The sequence below is a fragment of the Pithys albifrons genome, chromosome 1 (assembly GCF_047495875.1).
Source record: "Pithys albifrons albifrons isolate INPA30051 chromosome 1, PitAlb_v1, whole genome shotgun sequence".
Taxonomy (NCBI): Eukaryota; Metazoa; Chordata; class Aves; order Passeriformes; family Thamnophilidae; genus Pithys; species Pithys albifrons.
This window is the reverse complement of record NC_092458.1, coordinates 111,016,648-111,030,307: the sequence shown is the minus strand read 5'-3', so window position 1 is coordinate 111,030,307 and position 13,660 is coordinate 111,016,648. Positions and strand designations below refer to the sequence as shown.

Below are 13,660 nucleotides of genomic sequence, written 5' to 3'. Positions count from 1 at the left end.
CAAAATAGAAAAAAGTTAAATGTATGAATTTACAGTCATGTAAAACTATATTAAAAGTGATTTGCTCGTACTTAAAATGTGAAGCTATAAAAGCACTCACGCTCTTCAAGAGCTATTTGATTAAACTAGAAAGCAGTAAACACAACTCAATTCATGGTTTTGAAGAAATGGTCTTTCCCTTAAAAATCCCTAACTTGTCAAGACAGCAAAAAACGCTTCAGGAAAGAAGGCTCATATAGATCCCAAGATCTCTATGTTGCAAATAGAAGGATGGCAAAGAATGCAAGTATGATTTTAATTTTCACATTTATAGACAGGGGTAGAGATGGGGTGATAGACAGGCCAACACTGTGAAAGGAAGAGATAGGGAGGAATCTTTCAATCTAACTAAAACAAAACCGACCATCTACATTCCTTGCTGAATCCTCTGTGCCTGTTCCAAGTTCTACATGTTATGAAGTCCTACACACAAAACACTAGTATAAAAGAAAGTACTGGAAGACACACTACACAGACTCCAGTCCCTGAAATAAATGTTCCCTGCTTCTTCCTCTCCCCCTTAAGATGTTATTATGGTAATGCCTTACGTATTGATATCCTGAGTGCATTAACATAAGAGAAACTGTAAACATTCAGTCTTTGTCTTTAATTTCATTTATGAAAGGAAGGGAAAAGATTCTGAAATATGTTCAGAGATAAATAAAAAAGAGAAAATCTGCAAAATACTAAGAACCTTTGCAAAGACACCCACATTCTTTTTTGAAAATACTAAATTATTTCCAAAATGTTTTCATTATGCAGAAAGATAATTGTTCAAGGGCAAATTTCTCAGAGTAATCACAATTTGACAATGTATTCCTTGTCACTGGAATGTGGTATTTGCCTTCCTTCCTTTCAAACACACCTCAAAAACTCCTTGGGAAGAATGGATATGCTCATTAAGATCATACTTAATATCGGTGCAATCCCAGAGGACACACATACTAAACTGTATCAAATAGTTTTACTATTTTACATTTGTTTTAGAATTTGTATTTTAAAAAGCATGTCAGTGGCATTCTTTCCACAGAAGACTCTGCATTGTTCTGAGAGGGTCTAACTTTTGAGAGTTTCTCCCTGCTGGTTAATTCAATTAAAACAAAATTGAAGTAATCCTTCTTTCTCTTGGAAAAGGCATTAAGAGGACAATGACACCTTCCATTTCTACTTTTTAAGTATAAAATGGAGAGGGAATCATTGTTCTAATCATTGTTCTAACACAGTCAACCACACTGGTTATACTGCTGTTCTCTCAGCAACTACCAAATGCCCACGTACATTCTATGCATAACAGCTGTTATCAGTTTCTTAATCACCATTTGTGATGAACAAGAGGAAAAAAATCACTTCAAAAACAATCTTGACTTTACACAGCAATATTAAAAGATTAATTTGTTGGTGGAAAGAATAAGAGTCATCACATTCAATACATTTTGTCAATAGTAGGATCCATCCAAAGTGATGAGAGAGCTAATTATGAGAACTAAGGCTTCTATAATTATAAACTAAAACTTAGAGACATTTACAGTACCTTATAATGGAATTACAACTGACCAGTAAATTTAAATGCAGAATGAGATTAAGTGTTTTACATTTCTAAAATAAATTAAAAAAAAAAAAAAGAAAAAAGAAACGAAACTAACAAGAAAGTTGACAAGAAAAAATTATTTGTTTCAACAGAGGTGCCTCTGTTGGTCAGCATTTCCATGGAGTTACTGCTTTGATGAGAAACTTCAAAACTGTTTACTGTTGATTTGATGATAGAAATTTGACAAATACTTTGAATGCCAGAGTGATAAACATGTGAGTGAGGACTCCTATTCATGTACTCCACAGGAAAGTTGTGTGACACCATCAGTGGGAATCTGGATTGTTTAGTTATGTCATGTTTAAACCTGAACATGAACTGCTATATGATGACATTCAATAAAAATATGTGAGGAAATCAAGTAAAAGAATTTATAAACTGTGAACTAGCCTGGAAACTAAGCAGCTATTAAGCCTACCAGACCTTGGTTAGATTGGTGGAAGTCGTATAAAGATAAACAACATCAAGTAGAGTGACACATTTGATGTTTCAAGTTGTGTCTAAAATACTCCAAATAAAGATGGTATTAAAACTTTTGTCTTTTATTCTGTAATTGTCTATATCCTCAGAGAACTTACCGAATTACAACTACATGTGTTTGACTTGCTGTACACTGTATTAGCATATGAACACTTTGCTGTCAAGACAACCCCTGTGCATACAGCGCTGGGTTGCCTAGATTTTGCTAACAGAAAATCAACTGAAAATTCAAACCGGAATCTAGATACAGAAGATATTGAGATGTGACAACTTCATCTTAAATCAGCTTAGATGATCTCAGAAGTAGTTATTTGCATATTCATCTAGGTTTGTTTGTGGGTTTCTTACTTCTGCTTGTAACAGATCTAGGCTAATGAAAAAGAGTCTCACCCACAAGCAATTACCTGTCTTCACTGATTTGTTGCATCAGCGACCACAGTTTCAGACAAATTAAAAAGTCCCTGTATTATTTGCATTAGTAGACAGGTTTCAAGCCTTTGAAGTACACCAAGAAACCACGTTGAGAAGATTTGCCCAGTGTTGCCAAATCTTGGAAGTAGATCATTTGCTCCCACACCCAGCACTATCCAGTGCCTTCTCTGAGCCGAGCACATTAAGGCATTAGATGCCATTTGCATTATCACACAGCAGGGGGCTACAGCAGCTACAATTCCAGGATAATCCTAACCTGTATTTGTATCCTATGAATCCAACAGAACTATTTTTATTGTTACCGTTTCTCACGTGGTAACTCTTAACAATAACAACTTTACTTGTCAGATTGCAAAAACAGCTCAGACGATGTACTTGAGTTATTCTAAAAACATGCTCCTCTACAACTGTTAAATTTTGTCTCAGTAAGACTAAATTCATGAAGAAAAAAAAAAAAAACCCAACAATCAGAAGGAAACAAAAAAAATAAGGCTGGCTGTAAACATAGATAACAGCTTAACCCCGTGGGACATTGTTTAAGTACTCCAGAATCATTACAGAACACAGGCTCAGAAGAACAACCGCAGCCAGAGATCCAACTATTTTCACAGCAAACACTGGAGAGGGCAGAGCGACTAATATCATACCCAAATGCAGCTGACAAACTGCTTCTCAGCTCAACATGTTATTACTGCCTTCTCCACCTCCATCGCTCCGCTTTCACAGCAAGCAGTTGACACTGGCCTCTTTTACTTCTTGTTTGCCTCCTTTCTGAAGGGACTGCTTGCTGTTAATGCTATTCCACGCACAAGCTGAGAAGCATTATTCTATGTCCTCTTCCCTCAGCTGACGCTTCATCAATACTCAGGACAGATTTCTTAAGCAAGTCTCTCCACAGACCATGCCAGAAAGGCACACTTCCATACAGGACACACATCAGCTTGACTCTTTGTCACCTTGTCTTTAATTAGCTTCAGTTTCACCAATAGAAAGCATCAGTAATTACAGTCCAGGAGTCCTTCAAATCTTCAGAACAAAGATCTTATTCACATACAGAGCTGATGAAAAACCTGCCTGTCCCACAGTCCACAAACAGAAAACTGAAGGAATCTAACAAATCCACCGAACCACTTCACAACACAGTTTGGGGAAGTCAATCAAGCCAATGGGGAAAACTACTTTTAAATGCAACTATAAAGCTATCAACAAGAAATGTGTCCACTACGGTAACTGTGTCTGCTACTTGTGTCAAAACAAATGGCAGAAACTGAGAAAACAACGTTTATGAAGTTGCACTGTAAGGCGAGCTGAAAGATTTTGATATTCTGTCAGATACAGTTCCTATGGAGGACAGTCTTCTAGAAAATATTTATTCATCTTCTCCATTCTCCTTCACCTTAGGAGAAAAGAATAGGAGAAATTACTTCCTCTTACTCCTGCCTGCCTGTTAGAGGTTCTTTATATCCCTTTGAAACAGCACTCTGCTGAAGTGCAGTACACAGAGTGCCCAAGTATTTTTAATTGAAGTTTTAATCAGAAGCCAACAAAATAATTGTGTGAGAAACTGAAGAGAGGGGAGATGTTTTACACACGCAGAGGGCAAGCTGGTTAATGTGTTAAGCATCGCTTTTTCCCATCTCCAAGGACAGGCCCAATCTGGCTATTTTCACACAGTCACAGTCAGATTTGTACTACACCCCGTTTCTTGCAACATGTTTTTTACCTGATGCAGTTCACAGAGTTACATTCTGCCTGGCACACTCCCTGAACTGCAGTGAAAGACATCACTGTTTTTAATCACTGGTTTACTCTCAAAACTGCGCTGTGCTGAATGCGGCTGATTGCATCTTAGGAAAGATCAAATCCTCCTCCTCCAGCAGCAGCACCGATTTTACTGGTGACAGAAAGTCAGTCCAGACGCTTCCCACCCCCCGCTCCTTTGCAGGGCAATGAATTGACAATTCACAGGGAAATGTAAAAGGCAGAGAGGAGCCAGCCCCCAGGTGCAGCGCGCCGCACATGCCCCAATAAATAATCTTGTATAGCTCCAACACAGCAGCTCCTTGTGCGGTGACGTACCGGGCAACCCATAAACATCGGGAAAGAATACAAATAATCCGCCCGACGGAACCGTCCTTCGCAGTTGCCCAGCGCACTCCCCTCCCCTTCCATTCCTTCTCTCCTCCTCGGCCGGTAACTTCCCAAGAAGTGGAGCGGGGGCGCCCGGGGGGTTGGGGGGGCTTGGCGATGTGAGGTGTGGGGGATATTAGGCTCGTGTGTGTCGGGGAACCCGGGCGGTTGCCCGTGCCCCCGCTCGGGGCTTCCAGCCGCCGCTCCCTCCGGAGATCGCCCGACACATGACGCAGCCATGTGAAACGCGAAATATATTAAATTTGACGTGAAATGGCACGACGGAGGCGAGAGAAGGGGAAGGAAAAAAAAAGAAAATAAAAGAAGATCTTACAAGGCCACTTAGTTTAATCGACTCTTCGCTTCTCCCTCCCACACCGAAACGCCCCGCACGCCGAGCGAGGGAAGGGCAGGGAGTTGCTGCGCGGTGGTTCCCCGACCCCCGGGGCCGCCGCCCCCCCGACCGTCACCTCGCACCGTGCGGTCCCCACAGGGGCCGGGCGTCCGCGCCATCATCCCGCCGCCGAACAGGGAGAGAGGGATGGAAGGGGCGAACTCCCGGCGGCAGCGCAGCGCCCCGGGCCGGGCTCCCCCCGGAGCGGGCGAGGGCTGGGGGAAGCGCTCCCGGAGGCGGCCGCGGCGGGCGGGCACCTCGCAGCGCATCGCGGGGGCTTCCCTGCGCGGCGGCCGCTCCATCTGACTTGGTCGGATAACGGGAATGAAGGGGAGAGCGGCGGTGGGGAGGAGAGAGAGGGGGAATACATCCAGTCTGGAAACTAGCCGCAGGATGAGCCGCCTGGAAGCAGGATGGTGAAGGGATCCGCTGCTGAACCCGCGGCTCATCCGATTACCCTACGTGCACATCTTATGCCTCGCACACAGACACGCACTCCCGGCGCCATCCCCCGCCATCCCGGCCCCCCCCCGCCGGAGAGGGAGGCACGACTGGATCCCGCACGTTCCTCGGGATGTTGTTGCAGCGCACACGCCGCTGCTGCGGTTGAACCCGCACTTTCGGGGGCACGTTTTGCGGCGGACGAGCGAGGAGGGGACGGGGAGCCGGAGGGGGCTGCGGGGGCTCGACGAGTGACTACTGTCGGGCGGATGGGGAGGCAGGTGGAGGGAGAAGAGCGGAGGGCGACGGAGGGCGGGAAGAAGCTGACGCTGGAAGGGCAGGAAGGGTTAACAGCCGTGCGGCGCTTCAGCGCTGGATAGCGCTACCCGAGCGGGAGGTTGGGGGCGACCGGGGAGGGGGGGAAAGCGGAGAGAGGGGCGAGGGAGGGAGCGGGTCAGGAGTGGGGTGGTAGGCAGGGGGGGCTGGGATGCCCCGAGCCGCGGCCGTGCCCCCCCGGCGTCCCTCCCTCCCGCGCGTGGGGCAGGGGTGGGGAGGAGGCGGTACCTTGTACGAGGATCCCGCAGAGGCTGTAGAAGCGCAGGAGCACGCCGGGCTTCAGCCGCATCCTGGGGGCTCCCCTCGGGCTGGGTGGGCGCCAGGCACGCAGATCCGCAGCCTCCTGCCGCTCCGCTCTCCGGGCGCTTCCTTCCCCCCGCAGGAGCCGCCGCCGCCGCCGCCTCCGCCGCAGTGTCTCCCTCGCTGTATCCAGTGGGGTGAGGAGGAGGAGGAGGAGGAGGAGGACCAGGGTCGCGGGGGTGGATTGGGGAGGGAGGAGGAGGAGGAGGAGGAGGAAAGAGCGGCTCTCTCCGCTGGCTCCGGCGCTAATGGGCAGGTTCAGGTTCCCACCGCGGAGCGGTGCCAGGTGCCCCCGCCGGCTCCCCTCGTCCCCGCCGGCGTGCCCGTCCGTCTCTCCGCTCGCGTCTCCCGTCCTGTCCTGTCCTGTCCCGTCCTGTCCTGTCCTGTCCTGTCCTGTCCCGTCCTGTCCCGTCCCGCTGGCGGGCGGCGGGGGCGGAGGGATGCGCAGGGACGCCGCTCCGCTCCCGCTCCGCTCCAGCCGCTTCCCGGCGCGACACACAAGGGCACTCTCGGCTCTCCGAGGCTCCCCCGACCCGGCCCCGCCCCCGCCACTGCCCCCGCCCCTCTAGACGAACCCCGCCCACTTGGCACCGCCTACCGACACACTCCGCCCCTCCCTGTCGAGGCCACGCCCCTCATCAAACAGGCCACGCCCTCCCAGGCGCGCGCGCGAGTGGCGTGCGCGGCCGCCCAATCGCAGATGCCCGGCACCGGCCACATGGCCAATGAGAAGCTGCGTTACAAACCGAACGGGCGCTCCCCCGCAGCCGGGCTCGCTGATTAGTAGATGGCTCGGGCCAATTGCGAGGGGCGGTGGCTCCGCGGCGCCACTGCAGCCAATGAGAGGGCAAAGCGGCGTGGGGGGCGTGGCCGGCGGCGGGCGCTGTCCAGCGCCGGTCCTGAAGCGGCGGCAGAGCCGGAGCAGCCCCGGCGGGAGCGGGACGGGCAGGGCCGCCTGCGGGCGGCCCCTCACACTCCTCCGCCCTCTGCTTCTCCCCCCGTCTCCCCGCAAAAACCGGCTGAAAGGATGAGCCTCCAGATTCCCCAGAACACCGGAATTCCCGTGCAGGCGCCTTCCCCGCGGCAGCGAAAAGAGCGGCCCCGCTCGGGAGGTTGTCCGCGAACAATGGCAATAAATGGCTCCCCCTGGACTTTTCGCGGCGTTGCCCGGACTCTGAATGGCTTGGGGAAAGGTCTTTGTTTGGAGGCTTTCTTGGGAGGGTCGGAAGCGTTTTGTGCTCCCAGAGTGCTTGTGGTCTAAAAGATAAGGCTCTGAACGTGGTAAGGAACCCAGGAGGGCAGGCAGCCGCCTTGTGTCTGTGTATTTGGTGTTTAGCATAGTCCACCTTTTTGCCAAAGCTTCTCCCTAACACCAGAATGCCTGTTTTTTAATTTGCTGGATCTGCCCGTGCACATCCCGTGGAGGAATGGTGGTGTTTTATCTTGGAGAAAAGCAGAATTTCCCTGCACCCAAATACCTGTAATGATCAGCTGTTCCTCCGGCTCTTTTTCTATGAGGTTTTCTCTCCAGCACAAGGCAGTGCATTTCCCACTATACCTCTCTGTATTTCTGCCAATCTTTGGCACCAAACAGCTTTACTGAGATAAGTGATGAAGTAGTTTTGCCTTCAGGAAACGGAAGCTATTTAGGAGCTCATTTCTCCAAAGGGTGCATGGTCTCAGATTGTCAAGGAAGTGCAATCAGTTGCCAACTTTGCCTTGAAGAGCCTAGACGAGGGTGGAATCTGTGAAGTTATGTATTCTGTAGTCAAATCTTTCACTTTGTCCATTAGCAAGTGGTGATTATGCCTGGCAACAGCTGAGACTGCATCAGGATTTATACTGAGTTCCTCCTCTCTCCAAAATATGTTCACATAAAATACAGAATCAAATTACAGAATTACATTGAAATGTTCTAGTATTTGTATACTTTTGTATCAAAGGAAAACCACATACATCTCTATGCCTTTGATAGGTTGCATTAACACAATCAAAGTTGTTGCACTAGAAGGTCCCCCAGGAGGGAAAGCATTTGAAGTCCGTCTCTGATAGATGAGTAGGTTGGATGATACTTGTTTTGCCTGTTTGGCTTTTTTATTGCTACTGAAAAAATACAAAATAAGAAAAGGTTTTACATCTGTTCTTAGGGTTCAGTGCACGTACAGCAGTAATGAATGGGGAATGATTATCAAAATATTGTAGAACTGTTTCAAAAAGGATCAAATCATCATTTTTAAGGCAGCACTATAAATGCCAAGAGGTGCCTTTTTTTTTTAAGCTGGGGGAGGAACTTCAAAAAGCAATTCCTACAAAATAAGCAATTTAAATCCTTCACTAAGGCAGAGCTGTAATCCATCCCGAAGTGCTTTTGCATTAATTATGACAACTGACAGCTCTGTACTTTTGACAAGACATACTTTTGATTGGAGTCTTGTTCCAGGAAACGTTATAGGAAAGATACAAGTGTCTTCCCAGCTTAGTGATTAAAAGCTGTAAAAAGAAGTCCCCTGGCAGGTGTAGGAATGAAGTGCCTGTCTGTACATTGAGGGGTTTCCAAGTCTTTGCCACATTCGTACACTTGGAAAAGCTGATCCACATGTTTAATAACACCAGCTGACATTTTCTTCTCAGGAGCCGGTAACATGGGCATTACAACACACCTCATGCCAGAAGTATAACCAAAAATACTGGTATTCACCATTCTTTTCTGACTCGAGTGGATCTGAAATGAGCTGGCAATATGTTGATAGGAAACTGGTTCACTGTGAAGGGTAGGGAGGAGTGTTAACACTATTCCTCTGCATCACAGAGCAGAAATCTTTACTAAATTAGAAAAGTACACATTGTGTTCAAACCCCACCAATAAAGCAGAGGAAAGGAGTATCAAGAGGTCTTTACAGTGTGTATGCTGAAGTGACCTTTACCTTTTTGAAAAAGGAAAAAATTCACAACAAAGCACCCTGGTTTATCTGACTAACTTTATATGTCTGAAAAAATTATGATTAAAATCATTAGAACTGCCATCCATGATGTCATACTTCTCCTGATTAACTTAGCTGTGTTAATTTGACAGTTTATGTAGGCATAGTATCTTGTCTTACGACATCCCGTGGGAGATGACACCAAGCCTAAGCAGAACTTTGTAATTGGTCTGTGCATCTGGAGCTCACACACAGCATGGCCAGAAGCCTCATTCCTTCCAGACCAAAAGGGCAACAGGCACTCTTCTGGAAGAAAACTCTGGGACAGAGTAAAGAATAAAATCCCAAACTATTATAGGAGATAACACTGAAAATTACGTGGAGAGGATAAACATTTTATCAGAACCAGAAAAATGTTCTGCATTATCCTGTTGTTTTTCAAGGTGATATGTACAAATCTCCCTAATGCTAAACAAAGCAAAAAGAATTTAATCCCCAAGCGAGATTCAGAAAGAGTGCTCAAGTATCTCCTCTCACTGAATCGACAAACAGCAAGTTACCCAGCTTCCCATACACTCTCAGCATAGATATTACATTACATTCTCCTACCTCACAATTTTTTCTTGCATTCTCTCAAAAATGAACAGACAAATCCTTCCTCTAGCAGAACAGCCAACTTTCTTAGTTGTTCCTTCTCAATTATCTTCTGTTCATCCTTTTTTAGATGGCATAGATTTCACAGGTGTTTGTGAATAGTTGATAAAACTACATGCAGCCACAAAAGACAGCTCACATTACAAACCACTTCATGTCTGGGCCCGCTACATGATCAGTTAATGTTCCTGCACACCTTTTTTCTTCTAATCAGTGAGACTTTGGGGTTCTATCTGAAAAGCTAAACTCTACCTCCTCTAGAAGGAGTCATCTGTACTGGGCCAATCTACCTCTAGAGTTTGCCTTGAAAGGGAAGCAAAATCTGAAAGGATAATTATGTTTTTAGTGATATTCCTTGGTAGCATCAATATTCCATTATTCAGGAGAGGAAATGATCACTGAGGAAAGATTATTTGTTTGGCAAAGTATTGTGGTTGTGTTAAATTCAGCAAGTGGTGGAAGATGTAGAGATAATTTAAGGAGAGAGAAACTTCCAATATTACAAGCTAAGAATCATAGCTCTAGAAACACTTGTTCTGTGTTTTGTTCTGTAATATATATTCTAAAGTAAATTTTGTATAATCTAGAGGGTAGCGAAGAAGTAGTCAAAATATGGTTGCAGAATTCCAACAACAACAAAGAAGCCTCAGAGGAAATAAGGTACAGAGAAGGCAAGCTGGTAGTGACAGAAGTTAGAGACAGATTCTATCCTGAGTTGCAAAACTGCTAAACACTCACCAGCACATTTAAAATAGTAATTTGGAAAGTGGGAGTTGTTTATATGGCTCAATAAAAAAAACCTTGTGAGAAAACCCCACTGCAGCTGCCACCTAGCCTTGAAGAGTTAACTGGTTGGATAATAGCCACCTTTTGAAAAAGTCCTTAGTAAGTCCCTAGTGTTTGTATTTGCCCCACCATACCCGAAAGTTTCAGAGTAGCTTCCCTCATGTGGAGGGACCCCCTCCAGAAGGCAACACACGTGATCACAGAAAGTGCATTTCCCTGCCCAGCACAACTGGTCTGGCCTGTGTGGGAATCAGAGGAGCAGATGTGCCTCGACTGAAGTCTGTGTATTTGCCTTTTACATTACCCTTTTCCATACTTCAGCAGCTGGAACAGAAGAGTTGAGGTTTTGTTTGTTTTGGGTGAGAAATTTTGTGCGGTGGAGGTGAGTTGCTGTTGTTTTAAATGATGTGGCTTTGCTTGAAGCCGATTAGTAAAAAAAAAAACAAAAAAAAACCAAAACCCAAACCCCATATAACATTTACTTACCATATGCCAGCAAAAATGCATTGGTTTGAACAAATACTGTAACTACTAATTTAGTTAAATCTATCCAACTGTGAAAATATATTGGCATGAATAAAAATATATAGACATGAAACGCATTGCACATTTTTTTTTGTTTGAAAAAAAAATATTGGCTTCTGTAAAGAGCAATTGAAGTTTGAAAATATGCTCCTGAGAAGAAATGTGTTCATTTCCATAAAACATATTGGTGTGTAAATTTACAGTATGTATCTGTATCAGTTCCAGAGCAATATTATGAATTCAGTGAAATTTTGTTCTGTGTTAGTTAGTAAAATGAACCAAGTAAAAAGAATTGCATGCTGCAAATACTACATATAAAATATGTGTGGGATGAAGTCCCATTTATAAAGCAATTATAAATGTGAGATTTCACAGACTTTTGGAGGAGAAAAAAGTCTATAAAACAAAAGAAAAAAAAACAAAACCCTGTCAATGCAATGCCAGTGCAAAATAAACCAAGGTCAAACCTCACTGGTATCATTATCATTGAAAAATACGTAATCTACATTTTGAGTTGGTGAATATAATTGCAGAAGAGAATTACCAATGGTGAGTGGAAGCAGAATTATCTTATTCATTACCTGACTTCTCATCCATATAATTTGTGGAATGAAGACAATAAAAATGGTGCCGGTAACATAATTCTCCATATATTCTAGTTAGGTCTCCCTCCTCCTGCAGTGTTTGATAATTAGCAAAAGTGTGTGCTTTCCTACACCTTCTAACCATCAACTAAGAAGAAATACTTGAAGAAACATTAAAACTACCTACCTCAAATGATGAAATTGTAGAGTTGTATCCTTCCAGAGTTTAAGAAGCATTTGGACAATGTTCTTAAGGCACATGGTATGAGTCTTGGAGGTGTTGTGGGCAAGGCCAGGAATAGGTCTTGGTGATCCTCATGGGGTCCTTCCAACTCAGTATATTCTGTGATTTTATAAATATATGTTACAGTTGGCCATAAAAACATGCTAATGCATGAAATTAAATAGACACTAATTGTGTTTTAAATATGCTTGAACATGTTTACATGTACTTTAGAATACAACCTAGGTAATATCTTTGAAATGTATATTTACCCAATTATCTATTAACAGCTTTGAACTATATATTTATCCAATTTTCCATTGTTTTGTTATTTATGATGGTTGGTATTTTTAAATTGATTTGCATTTTATTACTTATGCATAGATTATTTGATGTGTTGAAAAAAACCCCTTGCACTCAGCTGAGGTAACAAAGAAATATTCAAAAACTCGTTAAGAAGGATGTTAATTCTAAAGAACATTATATAATCCATTTTACTTTCTTAAAAGCAGCTTCTACTACTGACACTGGTATATTTACAATGGTTATCTTACATGTTTTTGTAATTTTCAAGGAGGCTCTAAACATTTGGATCCAATACTTGGGGTTCTTCAGAACAATTTTTTTCACATCTTTTATGGAAAATGTTTTCCAATGCAAGTCATAGTATTTTAACTGATCCAGAGTAAGACTCAAAGAATTGAACAAATACATTGGTTTGCCAATACTAAAGATTCCTGAAATATTTTTTCTAGCACCTGACTGCTTTAAAACAAGGTTCTAAAAATTGATAGGACATCTCTGAGAAGAGAATTCCTTTTGCTATCTCTATGAAAATCAGTCCAAAGAATAAGCCTCAGGGAAATTTAAAAAAAAAAAAAAAAAGGACTGATTGAAAAGATCTTAGCCTTTGAAATTCCTACACATTCTGCCTGTGCTCAAGAGTCTTCTGAGAGTTAGAAGACCTAGCAGTGAAATACAGTCATCCAGCGAGACTGGATTACTGGTGCTATTTCTAGTAGTGAGAATGAGATTGCAATTGTCAGGTGGGGAGATACCACCATCAAGAACAGACTCTGCTTAGCTTGTGTCTAACCAGTGCTGATGCCACAAGTGTCCTTAATGTAGACCTACTTGAATATGTCACTGCATGCATACTAAAATTCTCTTTAACAAGAATCCAGAGAATATGAGAAATTATGCACTCCAGTTTTCACCCTGACTTCATTCAGGATGCTTGAGAGCATTATTAAGGCTTAATGGTCCTGTCCACCCTTACGTGGGGTCTCCACCCACACCCATGGACTCAGAAGCTGTGTTTAAGCTGAACAGTGTTAGAAGACTGCATCGTTTAGTCCTAATCCTTGTTCCTGGAATACTTTGATCCAGCTATCAACCAGTTGTTTGATCTTAGCCTGCCTTACCTTCTGGGCCTGCCTAGCGATCACTGATCCTAACCCTGAGTTGCAGATTGATTTCATATTGTGATCTCTGACATGCTTCATTTCCATGATATTGCCTGGATTCCTGGTTGGACTTTACTATAGCCGCTGGGTCTGTCCTTGCTTCTTCATTACGGGACTTGGCTGGTTCTGGTGAGGCCTCTGTCCCAGTGAGTTGGGCATCACTGTGTTCATGGCTCACCTTTCCTCAGAAAGCAGCCCCACTCTTGTTAATTCCTAGCAGATGTGATCTGAGAAAGCAGAGTGCTCATGAAGTAGAAAATAGATCCAGGTCTTCAGTTTTCTTTTAGTCTGATGACACTAGGCAGAATCAAAGAGATTAAAGAGATGTCACATGGCACAAAAAAAAAAAAAAGGAACAGAG

At 44.3% G+C, this 13,660-nt stretch overlaps 1 protein-coding gene across 3 annotated transcripts in view; it reads right to left on the bottom strand.

Annotated features, from left to right (window-relative positions):
• Positions 1-6,677, bottom strand: part of CADM2 (cell adhesion molecule 2) — a 601,907-nt gene extending 595,230 nt beyond the window's left edge. For all 3 annotated transcript variants that reach the window (XM_071563511.1, XM_071563530.1, XM_071563521.1), the window contains exon 1: positions 6,069-6,677. In XM_071563511.1, the coding sequence (XP_071419612.1) occupies positions 6,069-6,129 (61 nt within the window). In that variant the 5' untranslated portion in view covers positions 6,130-6,677. The remainder of the gene's footprint in view (positions 1-6,068) is intronic.
• Between the last annotated feature and the right edge of the window lie 6,983 nt (positions 6,678-13,660).